The sequence below is a fragment of the Lates calcarifer genome, linkage group LG3 (assembly GCF_001640805.2).
Source record: "Lates calcarifer isolate ASB-BC8 linkage group LG3, TLL_Latcal_v3, whole genome shotgun sequence".
NCBI classification, from domain to species: Eukaryota; Metazoa; Chordata; class Actinopteri; family Centropomidae; genus Lates; species Lates calcarifer.
In genome coordinates, this window is record NC_066835.1 from 21,419,219 (window position 1) to 21,440,512 (window position 21,294).

The 21,294-nt window shown below is 44.7% G+C and overlaps 3 protein-coding genes across 4 annotated transcripts in view; all 3 read right to left on the reverse strand.

Moving 5' to 3' along the window:
- The window catches only part of LOC108887575 (MTSS I-BAR domain containing 1), a 45,654-nt gene extending 33,791 nt beyond the window's left edge, over nucleotides 1-11,863 (reverse strand). Inside the window, exons 1-3 of one of the 2 annotated variants that reach the window (XM_018683017.2) lie at nucleotides 10,557-11,863; nucleotides 5,666-5,727; nucleotides 3,507-3,580 (exon numbers count right to left, since the gene is read on the reverse strand). In XM_018683017.2, the coding sequence (XP_018538533.1) occupies nucleotides 3,507-3,580; nucleotides 5,666-5,727; nucleotides 10,557-10,628 (208 nt within the window). In that variant the 5' untranslated portion in view covers nucleotides 10,629-11,863. The remainder of the gene's footprint in view (nucleotides 1-3,506; nucleotides 3,581-5,665; nucleotides 5,728-10,556) is intronic. The other variant, XM_018683018.2, reaches the window with a different exon arrangement.
- A 1,826-nt stretch (nucleotides 11,864-13,689) lies between these two features.
- On the reverse strand, nucleotides 13,690-16,127 carry LOC108887577 (uncharacterized). The gene is made up of 4 exons (XM_051069250.1): nucleotides 15,991-16,127; nucleotides 15,862-15,905; nucleotides 13,862-15,779; nucleotides 13,690-13,771 (listed from the first exon to the last, which is right to left on the reverse strand). Exons 1-3 carry the CDS (start codon nucleotides 16,011-16,013, stop codon nucleotides 13,879-13,881), a joined length of 1,968 nt encoding a protein of 655 aa, XP_050925207.1. The 5' UTR covers nucleotides 16,014-16,127; the 3' UTR covers nucleotides 13,690-13,771; nucleotides 13,862-13,878.
- Nucleotides 16,128-16,614: 487 nt separating this feature from the next.
- On the reverse strand, nucleotides 16,615-21,237 carry LOC108887604 (secretagogin). Its single transcript, XM_018683061.2, has 11 exons — nucleotides 20,968-21,237; nucleotides 20,176-20,246; nucleotides 19,475-19,570; nucleotides 19,285-19,374; nucleotides 18,677-18,733; nucleotides 18,440-18,517; nucleotides 18,298-18,353; nucleotides 17,963-18,008; nucleotides 17,716-17,775; nucleotides 17,447-17,515; nucleotides 16,615-17,215 (listed from the first exon to the last, which is right to left on the reverse strand). Exons 1-11 carry the CDS (start codon nucleotides 21,035-21,037, stop codon nucleotides 17,090-17,092), a joined length of 819 nt encoding a protein of 272 aa, XP_018538577.1. The 5' UTR covers nucleotides 21,038-21,237; the 3' UTR covers nucleotides 16,615-17,089.
- Between the last annotated feature and the right edge of the window lie 57 nt (nucleotides 21,238-21,294).

Below are 21,294 nucleotides of genomic sequence, written 5' to 3' on the forward strand. Positions count from 1 at the left end.
TGTTTACATTTCAGCCAATAAGAGAGGAGTTCAAGTTGTGTCACAAATCTCCCAGAAACCTCTGCTGCTGCCATAAAGGACGTCTGCTGAGAATAAATAATGTCTTGATATAACTGAAAAACACTCTCTGAGAAGAACCACCGACAGTGGGAGAGTCAGGTCCGTTATCCTGGTAACAGCTAATGTTAGCCTGGAGTCTGTGAACTCACTCCTTCCTGACTCCACAGCCACATGGTTTTACTTATCAAACCTGTAGCGACGTGACTCGATCAGACCTCACTGAGCTCTGGAGACACCAACATCTGGAAACAGACTCTGACGGTCTGTTTTACGTGTGTTTTCTGTGTGTGTCTGAATGTTGTACCTCGATGTGACCTGAAATGAAAATCCTAAAAACTGGCGAGTGGACACTGCAGATATGACATCACTCACCTGCGCCTGAGATGATATCATTAAATGACGAGCTGCCAAAGGAGGGCCATCTGTGCACACACACACACACACACACACACGGCCACTGCGGACACTGACTGCAGCAGCCTCCTCAGGGACTCACTACACCACAGTCTGTCTGAAACAGAACATATTTACAGCTTCCTCACACACTGAGCTTTACTCTCTTCTCTCTGTTGCTTTGTGAACATCATCTGCTAAAAGCTACACATCATGTTTACGATCATCAAGATGAACCGTTTTTCCACACAGTGTTGAACTTTTTCAGTTCGCTGGAAAAGTTCTTGCAGCTCCTGGAAAGAAGTGGAGTGAAGTCCCAGAGATCACTGTGGTCAGACATTCATTCACCCTGCATGGACTTTAGATCAAACATGGACTAAATGATCCAGAACTCTAGACGATGCTGGTACCTGTCTTTACTGGGAGCTGGAAACCAGTTCAGGTTCTGTAATTTGCAGCTCAACAGGAGCAGTGGGAGTTTTTATCCTGCAGCTTCGTATCAGCTCCACTCACACAGTTTAACTGCAAACACCACAACATGGTTTTAACCTGAAAATAACATCTGGCTACTGTGGTTTTTACAGCCAGCAGTTAGGCTGCTGAGAGGATACAGAAGCTCCAACAGCACGTGACTGAAGGTGGAATATAAGAATCCACCTCAGTTTCAAGCTGTAACCTGTGAAATGTTTTAAATGACTAATTCAGATCCTGATTTAAACCTCATCCTGTCATGGCAGGCTTGTGTCAGATTTCTCTCACTGAGACCTGACATGTCGGCTGTTGTAGGGGTTTAGTGTGAGGGAGCAGCTCTGCAGGTGCACTGGATGTAATCCTCACTTCTATTAATGTTAATGACAACAATAAAACCAAAAAAATATTAGATGAGAAAAAACTTAAGGAAGGAAATTAACAATATTCAAAGCAGCCACTAAAACTGATTCTGGTCCAGCTCCACATGAAAATGATGTTTCTTGCAAACAGAGCTACACCTCTTCCTCCTCTTCTTCCTCCTCCTCTTCTTCCTCTTCCTCCTCTTCTTCCTCTTCTTCTTCCTCCTCTGTCCGACCCAGTTACCAGGTGTTGACATATGGACGAGGCCTCTGTCAAAGCGACGCCCCTCACCGGCCCTTTAAGAACCAAATCCTCACTGGCAGCAGGTTGCTACAGCAACCACAGACCAGCACACACACACACACACACACACAGAAACACACGAACAATTAGAGAGTCAGGTAGAGAAAGGAGGACAGCCACTGTGCCTTATCTCCACAGTGTGTGTGTTGATAAGACGATCGTCCACTTCACTCTGTTTGCATCTGTTCTGTCACCGCTCACACCAACCAAAGAGGAAACTTCCTGTGGCAGGAGGGCAAGAAACACTCACGATAAGTATTCTTGCTCTCGACTCTGAGCAGAACAACTGTGATTATCACTTCAGCCATAATCATAATCAGTCCCACAAATCATTTTCTGTTGATTTTCTGCTGGCAGGCTGCGTCACTACGCGGCAGCAGAATGCAAATAAGCTGGGAACTGAAACGTTAAAGGAGCAGCTCTTCCTGCACGTTTTTCAAATGAATAGTCCTCAGGCCCTCCCTCTGTCAGAGGTGAAGTGTTTTATTCACTCGGCGCTGCTAATGTCCGGTGAATGAAAACATCACGTCTGTTAGAAAGACACAGTAGAGCGGTGAAGGTGACACGACTGCTGCCGAAATGTACATTACACTGACTGTATCACGACAACAGGTGAACACGAGGGAGAATCAGAGATAAAAGGCCTGGCTCTCTGTCACTCAGGTAAATAAAGTCTGTTTCTAAATGTGACTCGCTGAGACAGGAAGACGTCGGTTCTGTTGCTCAGACTGAATCCTGCAGTGATCTCCATTTTGTTGCTATGAGCACCGGCAGCAGCAGCCGGCTGGACATGACAGCCAACAGCACCCCCCCTCCATCCATCTTTTTCATCATCCCTCACCATCTGCCCTCTATCTTTTCTCCTCTACCTCCTCCTCCTCTCTCCAGCCATCCATTCATCCATTCCTCCACTGCACATCATCATCTCTGTGTTTTTTAAACTCTAATCTCTCTAATTGAGCAGACTGGGACCTATTAGATGTAATACTTCATCTATCAGAGCAGACTCACTGTGCACTGCTCAAACAAAATAAAGCTTTACGTTGACAAATGTAGCTTCTTGTAACATGTCTCTGTCTATAATGTGCTATATGAATAAAAGTGAGTTGCTCTCAACACTGAGCAGAACCACTGTGATCATGGTTTCAGCCAGAAACCGGATCAGGCCTACAAATGACTTTCTGTTGGTTCAAGGTGCGAGGAGCTCGGCAGAGGAGGAGGAGGTCGGCCATGTGTGTGGGTGTGGCTCCGCACAGAGAAACCAGTAATCCTACACACTGCTCCAGGTGTAACAGCCAATGCACCACACACACACACACACACACACACACACACAAAGTCAATTACAGAGTGGCTCTGACCCACAGCCCTAGAATCATCGCGGCAGTGACTGATTGTTTCCTCGGCCGATGTTGTCATTGTGACAGCGAGTCGCCACAACAGGAAGCTGGCCTACATCCAGCACTGTGGACTCACACACTAATACACACACTAAACACACACACACACAGCCAACCTTAAACACACAGGATTCATGACAAAGGTTTCTGCTGAGATAAATACTGAACTCAGAGCTACAACATCAAACGATCACACACAGCCAAACTGATCTGCCCATCAAGGCTTCCTGCCTCATTTAATCAGTCCGGGAAGCATCCTCTATTGATGTCCCGGTCCAGTGATCGGGAAGACAGCCACCTCTGATCATTAGTCAATAATGGAAAAGTACAAAATCAATAGAAAAACGTGCAAACTGCTTCACAACAATGACAACACAGAGCACTGAGACGTCCTGCTGTTTCTGTGAGCGAGGACCAAACATCACAAGAAAGAGCTGATCACTGATCTGTGCTCATCACACACACCTTCACAAACCAACGAGTAGACAGTACACACACACACACACGTTTCTATCCTACCTCGGCTGTTGGTTGCCAGGTCGGCCACCTTCTGAAAGGCGTCCAGGAAAGCTGCTACGGCAACAACCGTCGTCCTGGGAAACACAACAGAGAAATATCCTAAAAGTTATTAGTTTAAAATTTGGTTTTTACTTTTACTTTATTGTATTTTCCTGGAATTTTTGCTCCACTGTTCGGCTGCAACAGATCACATTTAAACATGTAATCTCTGCTGATCTACACGTTCTACATGTGTGCTTTATGCTCTACCAAATGTATCCTGACATCACATCCTATTTCAGTTTGGTTTTGTCAGTTCGGCTGTGACACTTGATATTGAACTTGTATTAATACATTTGGATTAAAAGCCTGCCATGTTGTGACTGTGCAGTCCCTCTCTGGTTTTTGGTCAAAGTTCCTCTGTAGTGCATGAACGCCAAATAAAACTCAATCTTTTAGGGCAGCAGACGATTCACATTTTTATTGTTTCCCTGAAGAACGTGACTGAACCACAAAGGAAAACAATCCCTGAACTCTTTCACAAAATGAATTATCTTCTCAAGTGAATTTCAAGTTCCTGCAAGTCGATTTTCCTGGTGAAATGAACTGAACTGGCAGCAGTGGTTGCCTGGAAGGTCTGATGTATTTTGGACCGTGTGTTTTGGCAGCAATGTGATTCGTAGCTAACGGGCTAAACTGTCATAACCAGAGGTTTGTTCTTTTAACCTTGTGTACATAACTGGAGCCTGAAATGCCAAAGCACCCAGGCGAACACTCAGTGTGAGGAAGAGGAGGGAAAGATGCAGTCAGAGTGTTTGTAATCAGCTTTGACCTCTGGTGACCTCTGGCCCAGTGCAGAATCTCTGGAGGCTGCTGCTGATCCATCTCACTGATAATGACTTTGTGGTGACATCATTAATCTCTGCCAGCCACAGAAGGTTAATTGAGTTGTGTGTGTGTGTGTGTGTGTGTGTGTGTGTGTGTGTGTGTGTGTGTGTGTGTGTGTGTGTGTGTGTTGGTGGGTGGTTAATGGCTGGAGGAGGTGTGAAAGTAGGTGTGAACGTTGCTTATGATGCAGTAAGGTTCAAGTGTATGTTTGCAGTTTGTATGTGCACACGTTTCCTGTACGTGCTTGTGCGTGCAAATGACCTTCAATGGTGTGTGTGTGTGTGTGTGTGTGTGTGTGTGTGTGTGTGTGTGTGTGTGTGCAGAGCCAGTGAACCACAGAGTTGGGGACAAGGCGACAGAACGGGAGAGGTGAGTCTGACATTTAAACACTTAATGAAGCAGCCTGATTGGATTTTCATGAGCTCAGGTTTGTACAGAATCTCAACACGTGTGTATTTGTGTGTACTACCAGCGCACACATTTCTACACAACAGGAACAACCAACAAGTAATAACATCAGCGGTGGAGTTGATCCTCAATTAAAGAGGAATGAAATAACGTCTCACTGTAACAAACTCTGCAGGAAAACAGGAACGTAGCATCTGAAACGTCTCCAGGTTTACAAAGAGCTGTTTTCAGCCTGGAATTAACTGACCGGGTGATTTTGCTGGCTTCCAAACAGGAGCACGACAGAAAAGGTTTGGGAACCACTGACTTATTGGACGCAGCAGATCTGAATTTGGGCAGAGTGCAGCTACAGATGAGCGTCAGTCAAGTAAAGACTGATTTTTGGGTCTGACTGGCTTCTTTTAATCTCATGGTTCGGTCTGTGTGTTGGTCAGGGCTATTTTTGTACATGAGGTTACACATGTAGGGTAATAAGAGCTGTCTGTGTGTTAACTGCGGAGCTGGAGACAGATTAACACACTGCAACTGAAGGAAACAACAAGTACATTCATCAGTTCGACAACACGAACGCTGCAGAAATGAGCTGCAAATACAGAGACACCAAAAACTGATCAAAGATAAGATCAAATGTTTATCTCTACTTTAACATTGCAAATGCTAATACAACTAGCATTAGCCTTTTGTGTTGGAACACTGACAGACAAAGAGGAGCTATGTGCTGTTATTGGCAAATGTGTTTCTTTCTTTGTCTGTGTGAAGTGTTTTTAAAATGTGTTGTCAGCGTGGTGTTTTGTCCGTTCCTCACACACGATTTCTCACATTGAACAGTCTGTCTCTCGCTTTCTCATATTGTGTGTGTGTGTGTGTGTGTGTGTGTGTGTTACCTGAGCTGTGACTGTAGTTTGCTGGCCTTGCTGATGAAGTCATCCCAGACTGGGTAGCTGCCCTGAACAGAGAGAAGAGACAGACAGAAGAAGGTGAATATTAGTGATTTACATCCAAACTACATTTTCCTTTACAGCAGCAACTGAAACCACACACAGGGTTTCAGAGTGGACCCTGAACACATCACCAGTCTGGCAGGGCTGAAGTGTAAAGACAAACAACCACTCACACTCACATTCACACCTACAGTTCATTCAGAGCTGCCAATCAACCTCCACGTCCTCGGATCATGGGAGGAAGCTGGAGGGAGAGAACCCACACAGGAGCAGGGAAAGCATGCAAATTATGGGATGTCCAGAAAAACCCCGGCCGTCATGGAGAGCTTCCTCACTGGAGGTTTTAATAACCTGACTGAACCAGACCATCCGACTCCTCATCACCTCCATCATGCTCCTGTCTGCTTACAGTTTCCTGCCACTCTAACAAACACAGTGTTTCATTTCCTCCCATATTCATTTACATTAAATATACAGTGAGCACAGTCAACCAGAAAGCACCATGATAAATTCCTCTATATAAAAACTTTGCCCACGTTCGGCTCCTCGGCCAAAACACATAAATCCTGAGCATCAGACGCAGCAGTGAGCCAACAGACAACCAGGAGACGGATCAATATCACAGATCCATACGCCCCTACCCACCCCAGCACGTCTAGAGGAGGCCAAACAAGCGCCCCCCAGGCATGCAAATACAGTTTGGGTCCACTGCCTGGGTTCAATATGAGCCAATACAAAGACTGAGAAGGCAGACGCTGCAGTGCGGTACTGCTGGATGTGTGTTCAGAAAGTAGGCTGCGTGGAGGGAAAACACCGAGACACTGCAGCCAAAGACACAAAGACACAAGAAAGTGGGGTACGCTTCTAATGTCAGCAGGAGTCCCCTGATGTGTTCAGGGTGGGTGGGGCTTTTGTTACTGCAGTGAAACATCTGAGGCGTCTTCACTCGGTGGATTCTGTCGTCTAGACTCAGAACTGTGAAATAAAATGAAAGTATCTGTGCTCTTCTGTACAGATTTAGCATATTTCTGTCTGTCTGCACGTTTGTTACAAACTGAGCAGTTATGGAGACGGTAATATTTTTACCTCAGAGGACTGAGAGCCTTTTTGCTCTTCAAATGATTTACAGTGAGTGAGTGAAGCATGTGTTTCATGTCTATTTTACACAGTGCTCACATGCCATATGTAGCAGAGGAGCCAAAGCTCATGTCAGTCTGCAGCAGCTGAAATTGAGTTTGTACTTTTTCAAAGTTAAAGAACAAAATTTCCTGTGTTTGTGTTTGTGTTTGTTCAGACAGCGCTTCCTCGCCGCGCTGAGGCGGAGGGATACGTCTTACTGTGTTGACGACCAGGACAAAGACGCCCGGGGCGGATGACGTGCTAATATCTGAGTACAAACAGCAGCACCATCTGATTATACTGTGTATCATTCATCTGAACAAGCAGAGTAACTAAACATCAAATACATGCAGTGGAGTAAACAGTAAGAAATTTGCCTGTGAGCTGTAGTAGAGTTGAAGTAGGGAGTATCAGAAAATGGAAGTACTGTTGTGAAGTACTCTGTAGTTGAATATTTCCTCCCTCTGCTCCTGTGGAGCGCTCACACACCTTCACTCCTGTGCTGCACTTTGTGGGCGTTGCCTCTCCTCTTAAATAAACGTCACAGTCGTTCCTCTCTAACAGCGCAGCTGGGCGTGTTCGGCCTTGTTCTGTTCGTGAGACTGATGCCCAGCGTCATCGCCTGGCTACCGTTGCTATGGTAACGCTGCTGCTGCTGCTGCTGCTGCAGAGAGGCTTCAGACGGAGAGGGGATTTGTGAGGAGGGGAGGGAGGGTTCACACGTGCATGAATCCTCACCCAAACACACACACACACACACATTTTTCTGTGTCATACATTTGCTTTCTTTGTTTCTCTCTCTCTCTCTCCTTCATGTTCAACACACACATCTGTTTTCTTTTGGGCGCACACACACCATCTCTCCATTCTTCTCACTGCTCGTGTCGTTTTATCCTCCTGCTCTTTATTACTCAGTCGTGTCCTCCCTGTTGAACTGTATCATCCCCCTCTCTCTGTGTGTTTCTCTCGGACACACACACTGAGGCGAGGGCAGGGCCACCGCATCCATCAGTCACTGAGGACATAAATTGTCACCGTGGCAACAACCGGAGGCGGTGGCGGCGGCAGCAGCAGCAGCCTGCTGGTCCTTCAGGAATGCGCCGCTCTGTTTGTTTGGCTCTGTGGACGAGTGCACAGAGAAATCCCTGTTTGTTTCGTCCTTATCGTGTGAGATAACAACACAAATCTGATTCAGCTCAGGGTTAAATGTGCTGTTTAAGCTGATTAAAGATCCTGGATGAATATTTTATATCAGTCCAGATATGAAGCTCCTGTGTGGTCTGTTTCAAGCTGCTTTCTATCTAAAGGTCCTCAGGTGGACGACTGCACGGCGTCCTGAGTCCCTATAGATGTATAATGTATAGATTATCATTGGAGGATTATCACACTCCTTCATCAGAACTGCTTGTCATTTAACAGTCACTTTAATTTATGTGAAATAGACTAATGGTTGCGGTTGAAACTCAAAGAGACACCTGTGTTCAGAGAACCAACGGATGAATTAAACCTTAAATATTCTTATTTTCCTTCAGGTTTAGACGAGAGGATTGTGAACTGACTGAAACTCACTTATTATCACATGATATCTCTTTTGTCAAGTCAGTGCAAGAGCTGAAGTGTGAAGATGACAAGTTGTGATTTGTGCTGGAGACTCCAGAGAAGCCAGTCCCACATACACTGCCCGCTGACTTTGTTTCCTTTGAACAGAGCCAGGGAAGCTAAGCTAAGCTAACCAGCTGCTGACTGTAGCTTCATATTTACAGCAGAGATATGAGAGTGCTACCAATCCTCTCATCTAACTCTTAGCAAGAGAGAAACCAGCACATTTCCCTTTAGAAAGGCTTTAAGTATACATAACCTGCCGGTGTATTTTACTGCACTTTTAATGAAACAAACAGGTCATGTACTGTCTGTAGATCAGAGAGCAAACAAGCTGCCCCATTGGATTTGACCTTGTTTAACTTTTAAATGATGAGAAATTCCCTTCAAAGCTTCACACGAGTGCGACAGGTTGCAATGTTTCAGTGCTGAGGGTGTAACAGCTGTTAAAGTATCAGCTCATTTGTCAAAACATGACCCACTTCTGCTGAACAACTCCAGTAATGTGGTGAGTATTTGAGACTGACCATTAAACCCAGAACTTCACCTGACATCAGATAACAAACACATGAGAACAGAGCAGTAAACCTTTAGTTCATTGTAGCCAAAAGAGAGAAAACACTAGAAAAGGCAGATGTGAAGCTCGGTGTGAAGAAGCTCAGTATTAGAGGATGAGCCAGTTTCTCCTCCAGGGAAAAACATGCAGATCGGTTCCACTTAAACGGATCAACAGTAATGTGTCTGCTTCAATTTAAGCAGCACAATGATGCACGGATGATGAAAAGCACACTGCCAGATACACCCACATACATGCAGTATATGTATACGTATGAATACACAGCTGTGAACTCGCTTTAACCTAAACAATCAGTCTCATGACAACGAGGACTGGAAGAAGCAGCAGCTGGGAAAAGTAGGGAGAAGAAGGGAGAAGAAGCAAGAGAGGAAAGAAGAGGAGGCAGAATTAGAGGAGGAGAAGTTTGAGAGGAGATGGGAAGAGAAAAAAGAAGAATGAGGAGAAGAAAATGGTGCCAGAGAAGGAGAAAAAGAGATGACAAAGGGAAGAGCAGAGACAGAAAGGAGGAGGAAGAGGAGGAGAAGGAGCAGAGGGAGGAGGACAGATGGACAGGAGGAAATAACAGGAAAGGAAGAAAGAAAAAGACGACAGGAAGAGGAGGAGAGGGGCGTGGCAGGCTCTCACAGAGCATCAGCCACTGCACCTGAAAACACCTGTCTGTTATTATGTCACTGCAGAAACAGGTGTGTGTCTACACGCTGCCCCTCCCCCAACACAGCCGAGGCCAAACCTCACTCACACACACACACACACACACACACACCTGCCAGCGTCTGAAACAACAGACACAGTCTCCAGACATCTGATGTTCAGGTGTTTCCTCGTTCAGCTGATGAGTATTTTATCTACAGTGACTTAAGAAATATTATTATTAACAATAAACTGACTGACTGATCCATTTCCTGTCAATCGATTAACAATATTCAGTTTACGATCATATGAGACCAGGTAAAGAAACCAGGTAATGTTTGGTGAAAATGACTGAAGTTGGCAGTGTATTATCTGCTGATCGATAAATCACTCCAGCTCCTGTCATTCCTGTTCCTGTAAACCACAGTGTTGCTGTGATGGTTCATGGACATGGAAGTTGCTGTTCTGTTGCTACACAATCATCTCAGGTTGTATTTTAGAGACTCACAAGTCAAACCAAGAGCAGCAGGTTTCTCTGGGTTCCTCCTCGCTCCTAAAGAGCCTGCTGGTTTTCCTGTGAAGCTCAGACACAGCACTGCACATCACTGCCACTCATTTCCTAATATGTATCAGGAGCCTGTGGCTGTGTCTGGCTACCAGGATGAAGCTGGGTTTAACAGGCTACACCCACTTGTCTCCCCCTCCCTCCCCCTCTCCTACCCTTCCTGAATAAATAGAAAATTAATGATTACGCCTGGAAATGTCCAATAAAGCGACAGGCTCGTCCTGGTTTTGTGCAACAGGATGATGAGTAACCTGCGCTGCAGCTGCGCCGCCTTGAATATTTCATGCGTGTAACATTGATTTGAATCACAAGTCAGATGAAATGATAATGTTCCTTCGTGTTACCTTCATGTCTCCTATGACAGTCTGGAAGAGCCCCCCCAGCGCGCTGCACTCCCTCTCAAGCACCGTCTCCATCTTCGGCTGTGTGAACGGAAATTACAAACGGTCTCAGTCGGAGCTTCAGTTGTCCATAAATGAAGCGACAGGAAGGTAAACGCGGCTCGGTGTTGATTGAAAGAAGAAAAACGCTCAGACTCGCGCTGCAGGGTTTCCCCGGCTGACAGAGACCACAACACGGACAGAAGCAGCGGCGGAGCCGGCGGTTAGTGTCCACTCAGAGCGGGTACATCCCATGTCGGCAGGAGGAGACGCATGTTGGAGCGGAGGACAGCGGACACGAACACCGGAGAGGGTCAACTTCACACGGCGAGCTGCTCCTGCTGCTACTGAGGCGGACACGGCCCGGGAGCGCGCCTGAAGGGGCGTGAACGAGAGTCCGCCATGGTCCGCGTGGCCCCGCCCTCAGCTGAGGAAGCGTTTTTTATTAATGGAGAGCGAGGGGGAAATAAAATGATGGAAAAATAAAATGAAACAAAAAACAAAAATAATAAGAAAGAAAAGTCTTAAAAATAAAAAAGTAAATGAATATACATTTATAATATTATATGTCAAAACATTAATTTAACATTCTGTACTATGGAACTTCAGGGGGAAATGGAATAAAAGTAAAATTAGGAATCAACAAAGCAAGTCATAGAAATCAAATAAAGAACAGAGAAAAGAATCATCCTGGCTGATCAGGATCTTCAGACTTCCTCTACCTGCTGCTTCACTGGATGAAAACGAAGAAATGAAATGATTTTAAAGAAATATCAGCTCGTATCTATTTACTGGATGACTTCACTTTAACCACTGCTGTACCTCACCAGGCTTTACCTGACTGAAAGTGTGTCTCTGTAAGAAACAAATATCTGGTTATCCGGAAATGTAAAACTACACTCTACATCGCCACCTAGTGAGTAGGAGATTATTTAACTCAGCTGTATTCACTCTCATACATGTCAGTGATACTCATGTTCAGGTCCTGTGCTACATATTTTCAGTGCACATTTGCAGACAAACCTTTGAGACATCTGAGCTTTAATGCACTGGTTTTATTGGCTTGTGACTCATTTCAAACCTGTTTGCATGTTTCTTTTTCTCCACAAAAACGAATCTTCTTGACTTAAAGTGTAAGAAATGCATTTCCTTCTGTCTTATTCCTTCATTCCCTCTCTGATTTGTCCTCGCACACAGGCAGGGAACCAGTGAGTCCTAACAGGATTTACCTGTCAGTCAGTTTCTGAACTCATGGGAACTCATGTGAGTTGGATGACACCTAGTGGTAAAAACTAGTCAGTGAACCTCCAGTTACACCTTAGGGAAAATGCTCCCTTAAATTAAATGGATTGCATTTATCATTATGTGTGTAAAAAATAATTATCTAATATAAATGAAAGCTATTCTCTCTGTTTAACACAGATGACTCTGCTTTATACAAATGAGCCACTAGTTGCTCAAATATTTGTTATTCTAGTGGCATTGCTGGAAAGTTCAAATATAAACCAAGGATTTGGATTCTGGTGCAAATTAAAAATATATAAACAACAAACAGAGGACTGTTCAGTCTAGATGGACGGATGTGAGATGCTCTTAAATCAGGCAACAGTGAACAGCCATCTGTGATAGAGTTTCCAGTAGCTGAGAGGGAAAACCTGCAGACTTTTGTCCCTACAGAGGAGCACTGAGGGCTGGACTGAAGTCAGCGGAGCCGACCAGCTCGCTGGAGGAAGATCTGGAATCAGATGGTGAAGCTGGCACAGCTTCAAACAGTCAAAGCTGTGTCATTTTAACCACAAACACCCACTGCTTAATGACAGGGAGCAACAACACACACACACAACACACACACACTGATAGTCAGTGCACAAAAGGCAGCACTCTGTGTTATTATCCCCCCCAAAAAAGAGAAGACGTAACTAATAACAGCTATCAGGGAGAGAGGGGCAAAAGGGGAGAACGAAAAGAAAGAAGTGGGAGGAAAATGAAGACAAGAAGCTGGAAGCCAATGATTCACAGCATCTGAAGTTGAGATCAAAGGTATTTTATGAATATCATCATGAACTCCATTTCTGGAGTCATATTTTCTTATGTTACATGCACATTGATGCCCAGTCAAATCACATTAGATTTTGAAATGGAAAGAAAGAAAGTTCTTTTAATTTTCTTAAAAGAACTTTTGATCATCGGTCCATTCTCCACCTGCTATAGCTGATTAAATAAAGAAGGGCTGAAAGAGAACAGGAAATGAAACACTCTGGTGTTAAACTCCAGAAAGCTATTTGGGCTCATTTTCCTGTTTTACAATGCTGTGCTTTATACAAGGATTCACCAGAAGAACAAAACCCCTAGCCCTGGCAATGTTGGTACGCAGCTCCACCAACTCTTGATCTTACACTAAACAGTATAGCAATGGTGTAGAAAGCCCTTAGAAAACACTGAGAAAGCATCCTCACTGCAACAAGCAGCTGCTTGCTGAGCTGTGAGTAGCCCTCAGCTGTGAATTTCAGCCCATGGCAGAGATTCAGCAGACTAACAGTTTTGACTTGTGATGCCTGTCCTCTGTAATTTTTCTGAGCATGACCACCCACTTGGCAAAATGCCTCAGTTCCAGTTGGGAATCTGGTTGGTTTTAGTCCCAATTCAAGTGTCATTTCTGCAGCTGGGTAGAAAGCATGAAATGGTGAGGTTTTTCTGTTTGGAGGTGGAAGTTTGAAGTGGTATGTGGAAAGATCTGTTCTTTGGATCTTTAAGACAAATTGAACCAATTTAAAGTTGTAAGTGAATGCAAGAACTGAAGTCAGACAGCTCAAACTTAATCTTACAATGTTAGTGTCACATTAAATATCCAAAATGTGTAAGCTAAAGGACCTGGAGGCAAAAGGCAAAAAACAGGTTTAGAAAAGAGCTTAAGTTGAGGTTTGATTAGTTTATGTACCAAGTACTGTGAGTTACCAGCATGTCATTTTACCAAGAGTATAAACCTAATAACCAGGGGAGCCTCAACATTTAAGATAAACATTGCAACAATATTCTGTCCAGCAATGTCACTAAAATTTACACTGAACTTTGTTTAAAATTAAATCCATACACAGGGTGTAATTCCAAGTACTTTATTGAATTTCACAAAATGTTAATGCCAGGCCAAGATGGACACCTTCCAGGAGGAGGTCAGTAACCTGAGAACACAAAACACTGTTAGCAAAAGAGGCACTTGCATATTTACCCTTATTTCAGCTTTGGGGTGGGCAGTGGTTCTGTCTACTTACAGTTAGCATATCCAAGATTATTGGTGCAAACTTCTGAGATACTGGTGCTGGAACGTGGCAGGCCATGAGTCATAACCACGGTTAGAACTCCTTGGTGTAGCAGAGTCAGTGGGCTGCTCATTAGGATCAAAAGCAGCACCATCCTGGGAAAGCGCAAAGTCCCACATACCAGCTTTGCTTTGGGTTACACTGGTCCTGTCCAGGTAGCTGGGCTGCTGGGGCTTGGGTGGGTAGACGGGCAGTTTAGGTTGCTGGGGCTGCTTGGGCTGCTGGGGCTTGGGCGGGTAGACGGGCAGCTTAGGTTGCTGGGGCTGCTTGGGTTGCTGGGGCTTGGGCGGGTAGACGGGCAGCAGGGGCTGCTTGGGTTGCTGGGGCTTGGGCAGGTAGACGGGCAGCTTAGGTTGCTGGGGCTGCTTGGGTTGCTGGGGCTTGGGCGGGTAGACGGGCAGCAGGGGCTGCTTGGGTTGCTGGGGCTGCTTGGGTTGCTGGGGCAGGTAGACGGGCAGCAGGGGCTGCTTGGGTTGCTGGGGCTTGGGTGGGTAGACGGGCAGCTTAGGTTGCTGGGGCTGCTTGGGTTGCTGGGGCAGGTAGACGGGCAGCAGGGGCTGCTTGGGTTGCTGGGGCTTGGGTGGGTAGACGGGCAGCTTAGGTTGCTGGGGCTGCTTGGGTTGCTGGGGCGGGTAGACGGGCAGCAAGGGCTGCTTGGGTTGCTGGGGCTTGGGCAGGTAGACAGGCAGTTTAGGTTGCTGGGGCTGCTTGGGTTGCTGGGGCGGGTAGACGGGCAGCAGGGGCTGCTTGGGTTGCTGGGGCTTGGGCGGGTAGACAGGCAGTTTAGGTTGCTGGGGCTGCTTGGGTTGCTGGGGCTTGGGTGGGTAGACGGGCAGCAGGGGCTGCTTGGGTTGCTGGGGCTTGGGTGGGTAGACAGGCAGTTTAGGTTGCTGGGGCTGCTTGGGCGGGTAGACGGGCAGCAGGGGCTGCTTGGGTTGCTGGGGCTTGGGTGGGTAGACGGGCAGCAGGGGCTGCTGGGGCTGCTTGGGTTGCTGGGGCTTGGGCGGGTAGACGGGCAGCAGGGGCTGCTTGGGTTGCTGGGGCTTGGGTGGGTAGACGGGCAGCAGGGGCTGCTTGGGTTGCTGGGGCTTGGGCGGGTAGACGGGCAGCAGGGGCTGCTTGGGTTGCTGGGGCTTGGGCGGGTAGACGGGCAGCTTAGGTTGCTGGGGCTGCTTGGGTTGTTGGGGTGGGTAGACGGGCAGCAGGGGCTGCTGGGGCTGCTTGGGTTGCTGGGGCTTGGGCGGGTAGACGGGCAGCAGGGGCTGCTTGGGTTGCTGGGGCTTGGGCGGGTAGACGGGCAGCAGGGGCTGCTTGGGTTGCTGGGGCTTGGGCGGGTAGACGGGCAGCAGGGGCTGCTTGGGTTGCTGGGGCTTGGGCAGGTAGACGGGCAGCAGGGGCTGCTTGGGTTGCTGGGGCTTGGGCAGGTAGACGGGCAGCTTGGGTTGCTGGGGCTTGACCTCAGATTGGCGACCAGAATGCATTTCAATTCCATGACTTGAAACAATACCTGACTCAAATCGGTTTACATTCTGTGGAAAAGCAACGTCCCACATGCCAGCTTTGGTCTGGGGAATATTTGCATTATTTTGGTAACGTGGCTGTTGTGGGTTCTCTCTGGGTTTTTTATGGATCATTGGGTCAGGCTTGTAACTAGAAACACTTCTCTCTGGACTGTAACCATCTACTTGCCTTCCGTATGAATCACTGTACCCTCCAGCACTAGGTCCAGAGCTACCCAGAGAACCTCTAGGCTGTGCAGAGCTCTCATAACTGGACAACGTTAGACCAGGCCTGTGGTTGCCTGGAAAATCTTCAGCCACCTGGAAGTAAGGTTCAATGCCACTGGAGACTCCACTTCTGTAGCTCAGTGCTAAAAAGACAAGCCATTTTAAATGGTATTGCAGAGAAGCTACTAGAACTGTAAGTGTAGTTTATGTAGAATGAATACTTACCCTTTGCATGTGGCCCAAAGGCTAACAATGAGAGCAAGAGCACCCTGGAAAGTACAGAAGGTGTATGAACAAAAGAAAACCAGGCTAGTACAACAGTGTATTTGCCAAAATGAAGAAAAATTATCCTACCTCACACAAAAGCCAGAGGGCATTTTTGAAAGCTGATGCCAAACAACCTGCAAAATCTCTGCGACTTGGAGGCAAACAACAAAATGAGCTGCTTTCTTTTCAGCTTCGTGACTGCTGCAAACCACGTGGTACTTCTTATGTACTGGTGCCTAAGCTGACGAGTCAAGTCTCACACTGATGAAGTAATTGGAATCAGGTTTGAGAGACCTCTCTGACAACCTGAGCAGGTGTTTGCACTTAATTGAACCAGTGGCTACATTTCACCCTGTCACCTAAGGCCCATTCAGTTTTTAGTTTGCCTGATCAGATTGTTGGCGACATAAGCCTCCTTAAAAACAACAAAGACAAGTAACTTTAAAAGACAATGCAAGTTGTTTTACACATTTGATCCCATTGAAACGTGTGTATTTTTTACATTACTGGTGATGGTTTTTCAAATCATAAAAACAGTCTTTACACAGTGTCAGGTGGTTCAGATCTCATGAATTTGCTTACACAGTATTTAGATAAATGCAAATACAATATCGCAGGTGATCTAACTAACTGATCATGCAGTGGTTGATGTGTTTAAATAAAAGCATTAAATTTACCCTCTGTATTGTGTTGAAGAAAGACATAGCTGGGAAAGATTAAATACATTTTATTAAGCATCATTTATTTTACTGATTTCACATTAATGTCATGTAAACACAGCTTCATTAATCACAACATTACCAAGAAACAGCATGCCACACAGTCATTAAAATAAGACCATCATCATAAGACACCAGCTGGATATTTTTTAGCTTTGTGTAAGTCAAAGTTATGTTAAAACCATGGTGACATAAATCCATATTTAATGCACTTCACTTCTGCTAGAATTTTAATACAGAAAAATATATAAAACTGTGGGAAGATACTGTGCTTTATACTGTCTTTTTTAACATCAAACTGGGAGCCAGTAAGGGATGAAAGGTCACATGGGAACATGAAAGGTCAAGAAGAGTGGAGAGAAGGAAGGAAAAGAGGAAGTGAGGAACAATAGGGATGGAGGAAAGAAAAGAGGAGGGAGGAGGCGTGGAGGGAACAAAGACACTTGTGTGAATGTTGTGAGTCTCCATTAGCTGAGTTTGAGGCCGAGGCAGAGAGCCAGCTCGTTCTTCTGGATCTTTCCGTCTCCGTTGATGTCACAGTGTCCCATCAGGGCTTTCCTGAACTTGTCCAGGTCTGTTCCACTGATGCTGGGCTGGAGGAGAGGGTTGGGGTTGTCTCAAATGTAAGTCAGATGTGTGGGTTCTCAAACAAATACATTCTGGCTTAATGAATGTTACACAGTGATGATACTCCCTGAACCAGTGGAAGTGAAAATTAATAAAGGATTGCATCAGTAACAGCAATTTAACATGACACAATGAACATAACAGCAGTAAACTGATCATAATATCTCACACAAAAGTTATGCTAGCCCAAGTTTTACCTTCACCAGCTCCATCATATCCTTGACAAATCCATCAACCTCAGGACCCTCCAACGCACCTGTCTTACTCTACACACACACACACACACACACACACACTTTTATATAGTAATGTTAAAAAACAAGCTTAGAAAGAGTCTGACATAATATGTACAATCATACATGATAAAACAGATATGTTTGACATAAGGACTTCATTGATAACATGGTTAGAAAAACACATTATTATCTGGTAGGAAATTAAAAGAGGAAAATTCTTAAAAACTTACAACATCGTAGTGAGCAAATATCTTCTCAAAATCTCTCTTTCTGTCCTCCTGACTGCAGGCCTGACACCAAACACATCAGCAGAGATAATGACAAACTGAGAATAGACCACTAAATATTCACTGAAAGCACCAAACAGCTGTTAACATGTGAACATAAACTCTATTTCAGTGATTAAAAAAAAGGAAGATTTAAGAAATTGGGACCAGATCTGTAAATAATGAAATGCAATTGTTTGCTTAAACTTACATCCATCTTGAACTTCAGTAAGAAGTTTTCTTTCAGGGCCAAAATTCTGTTGACAACAAGAGCAAAAGGAGAGTTTGACTAATTTAAAAATGTTTCACATTTGAAAGTAAAATCAAGAAATCTGCTTAAAGAAAATGACCAGATTACTGGTTCTTACTGGGAGTTATCTGAAAGGATAACTCTGGTATTTTTGAACCTGTGATACAAACAAATACATTAAAGAACAGGGAATAACTGATCGCCGTGTCCAAGTTATTGCCAGCGATCAGGAGAGATTCAGAAATGTTTTAAAAATCTCATGGTTCTCCTGGTCACATGACACAGAACAGCAGTACCTGGCCAGGTCATTTAAATCCAGTCTGCCATCCTTGTTTTTGTCAAACATCTTCATCTACAGGGAGAAAAAAATCCCACAATTCATGTTTTATTCAATGACAAATAGATCTGAAGCAACTCTCCCCACCACCCTGCTGTTACCATGGTGTCAGTGTACTCCTCCAGTTTCTCAGGAGTGATGGACTTCCCGTGTTGGAGGAACAGGTCCTGAAGGAAGCCCTGATGGGTAAACACATCCAACAAAGGAAATCCCAAATCCAGATCCCCACCATTATATAACCTGTGATTGTTGTGTCTGTTCTCCTCAGTGACAGGATGAAATCTGATGTGACGTGATGTGAGGTTCTCTTTCAGTACATGTCTAAACTCTGTGGTTACCTTGAGCTCGATGGCTGAGATGTAGCCGCTGCTGTCTGTGTCATAGTTTCTCCAGATCTGCAAACACAAGAAAAATCATTGAAAACACAATAAATATCCCAAAACTGAGAACTCAGTCCTGCTTCAGAACAGTCACTAAAAACCTTAAGAATCTTCCTCAAATTTTGTGACAATCTGGCCAGTAGTTGTCAGGCCCAGAAATGTTGGACACATTCTACTAACCAATTTGCAGTTCACTTTAAACGTATACATCACTACATTTCAGAGGGAATGATTGTCATTTCCCACCCCACTACATTTATTTGACAGCTTTAGTTACTAGTTAATTATATGATGAAGATTTTACACCATTGATAAAATAACAGGCTTTTGAAATCCATGTAAAGATTAAACCAGCTGTTTCCAACCTTTTTGGCTTCTAACATCTTACAAAAGCCAGTGTACTTTTACTGTAGTAGGTTTTTCACGCAGGACTTGTAATGAAGTATTTTTATGTTACTGTACTAGTATTTTAGTTAAAAGATCTGACTACTTCTTCCACCACTGTCAGTTTGTTCTTATATTCACTCAGCTCAGCTCTGCATTATTTGTTGACCTTTTGCCCTCACCCTCATGAACTCCACACTGTTGTCCAGCGGAGTCTCTCTGCGAAACAGAAGCAGGAAGTTTTCTTCCTCTGGCAGCAACATGGTGGCCAGCTGAAAAGACAGGATCTGTTTTTACTAAGGACCACATCGGTTGATATGTACGAGTCTTCTCTAAAGCTGAATCCAAACCGTTCAGAGAAGGTAATCGTACCTCTTGGATCTGCAGACGTCCCTCAGCTGCAGTGTCGTGAGCAGACATGAATCTTTCTCTCAGTCTTCTGATTTGGTCCTTGGTTATTTCCTCTCTCTGAAAATATATAGTGATAGTACATCATTGCTTAGTTTCATATACATATACAAGTTAGCAGGGAGTTATTAAAAGTATGATACATGGTAAATTAAACTGATGGTGATCAGCCGTATCACTGCAGTGTTGATTAAAAGCTTAAACAATAACTCTGGTATATTTGAACCTGGGCCTTATTTCCTTATGTGTTTGGGTGTAAACAGCCACAGCAAACAGCTGCTGCAGTGAAATCCAATGACCAATCCAATCAGAGTATGTTCACTAAAGTGCTTGTTTTCACTACTGACAGGTTCAGGTTGTTACTATAAGACCCTCCATGTTTAACCAGAGACATTGCTAAATATCACTACCACACTCACGCTGACAATAACAGGAAGAAAAAGCAAACAAGCCAGCTGAACATTTCTGGCTTTAGTGCCCCCTGGTGGTACTATCAAAAACAACACTGTGGCAGTCGGCTCAGTTTAAGACCCTACCATTACAGAGTGGAGCTGTGGGGCTTGCTGCCATCTTTTCTTTACTCTACAGGGGCTGCGTTTCATATCAACAACTAAGTGGAAAGGGAATAAATTCAAAATGCAGCTTCATATTTTCTCTCTCTTTACCTTCATCCCAAGTTTTCCCAGCATGTGTCGAAAGAAGGCATCCAGCTGCTTTCCTTCAATGTAACCGTTGTCTACAAAACACAAGGCACCTCATCAGCTCAGCTGAACACAACAACCCAGAACATAATCAGGTAATGTCACATTTAGGAAACTACAGTGAAGTGTTAAATGAACTGCTCTAGATTCACATACAACTTTTAGTCACGTAGATGTCAAACTTAGATATTTTGATGTTAAATCTAATCAACACTTACTGACTTTGCTTCTGCCTGGCAAGTATAAATATTTCAGCATTCATCTGCAATTAATTTATTGTTGTGGCCTATTTTACACTTGATTATGTTTGTGACAGGGAACTTATTTTGGGGAGAAACACAAACATCCAGAACCTTGTGCTGAGGCTGCTCTGAATGATATGAATGTTCAGGGCATGAATGGAGGAAATAATGCTCAAGCTACAGTCACTCTCCTTAGATTAAATTCTCACTCCAGTTTTGGGGTGCAGTGTCTTGTTGGAGGAGGTGGTGACAGATACGTCAAAGCCATGATACCACCTGTAGAGCTACAGCTTTTCCTGCAGTTCAGACAGTATATGTGCTGCTTTTTATTCTACAGTGGTAAGCCTCAGATGCAAATGTATGGAAGCCCATTCCTGCCAATGTGATGAAAAAAAAGATAAATTAATTATAATGACTTGCAGGTTTTTTTATTTGCAACGCATTCAAGTGAACCTTCTGGAGTCACTGGGTGATGGTAGTGATATACGGACATTAGGGAATTAACCGTTCTTACCATCTACGTCGAAATGTTGCCAGATCTGTAAAAAACCTGCAGCGTCCAGCCTGTCCAAGGCGCTGTCCATGGTGCTGAAGACCAGTCCAAAGGTCGAGCTGGTGACAAGACAAAGGAGAAACAACGAGAGAAAAAGCCTCTTCCAAAGATGTAATGTAGCGTCAGAGAAAGTGAGGTGATCTCTTATCCACTCAAATTAACTGTACTCTGATTTCACCCTCAGGCGTCTCCTGAACTCAGAGAAATGAGAGGAAAGAGGTTGAACAGCTTGTATATGAAGGGAGGAGGGGAGAGAGAGAGAGAGAAAGAGCGAAAGAAAGTGAGGGG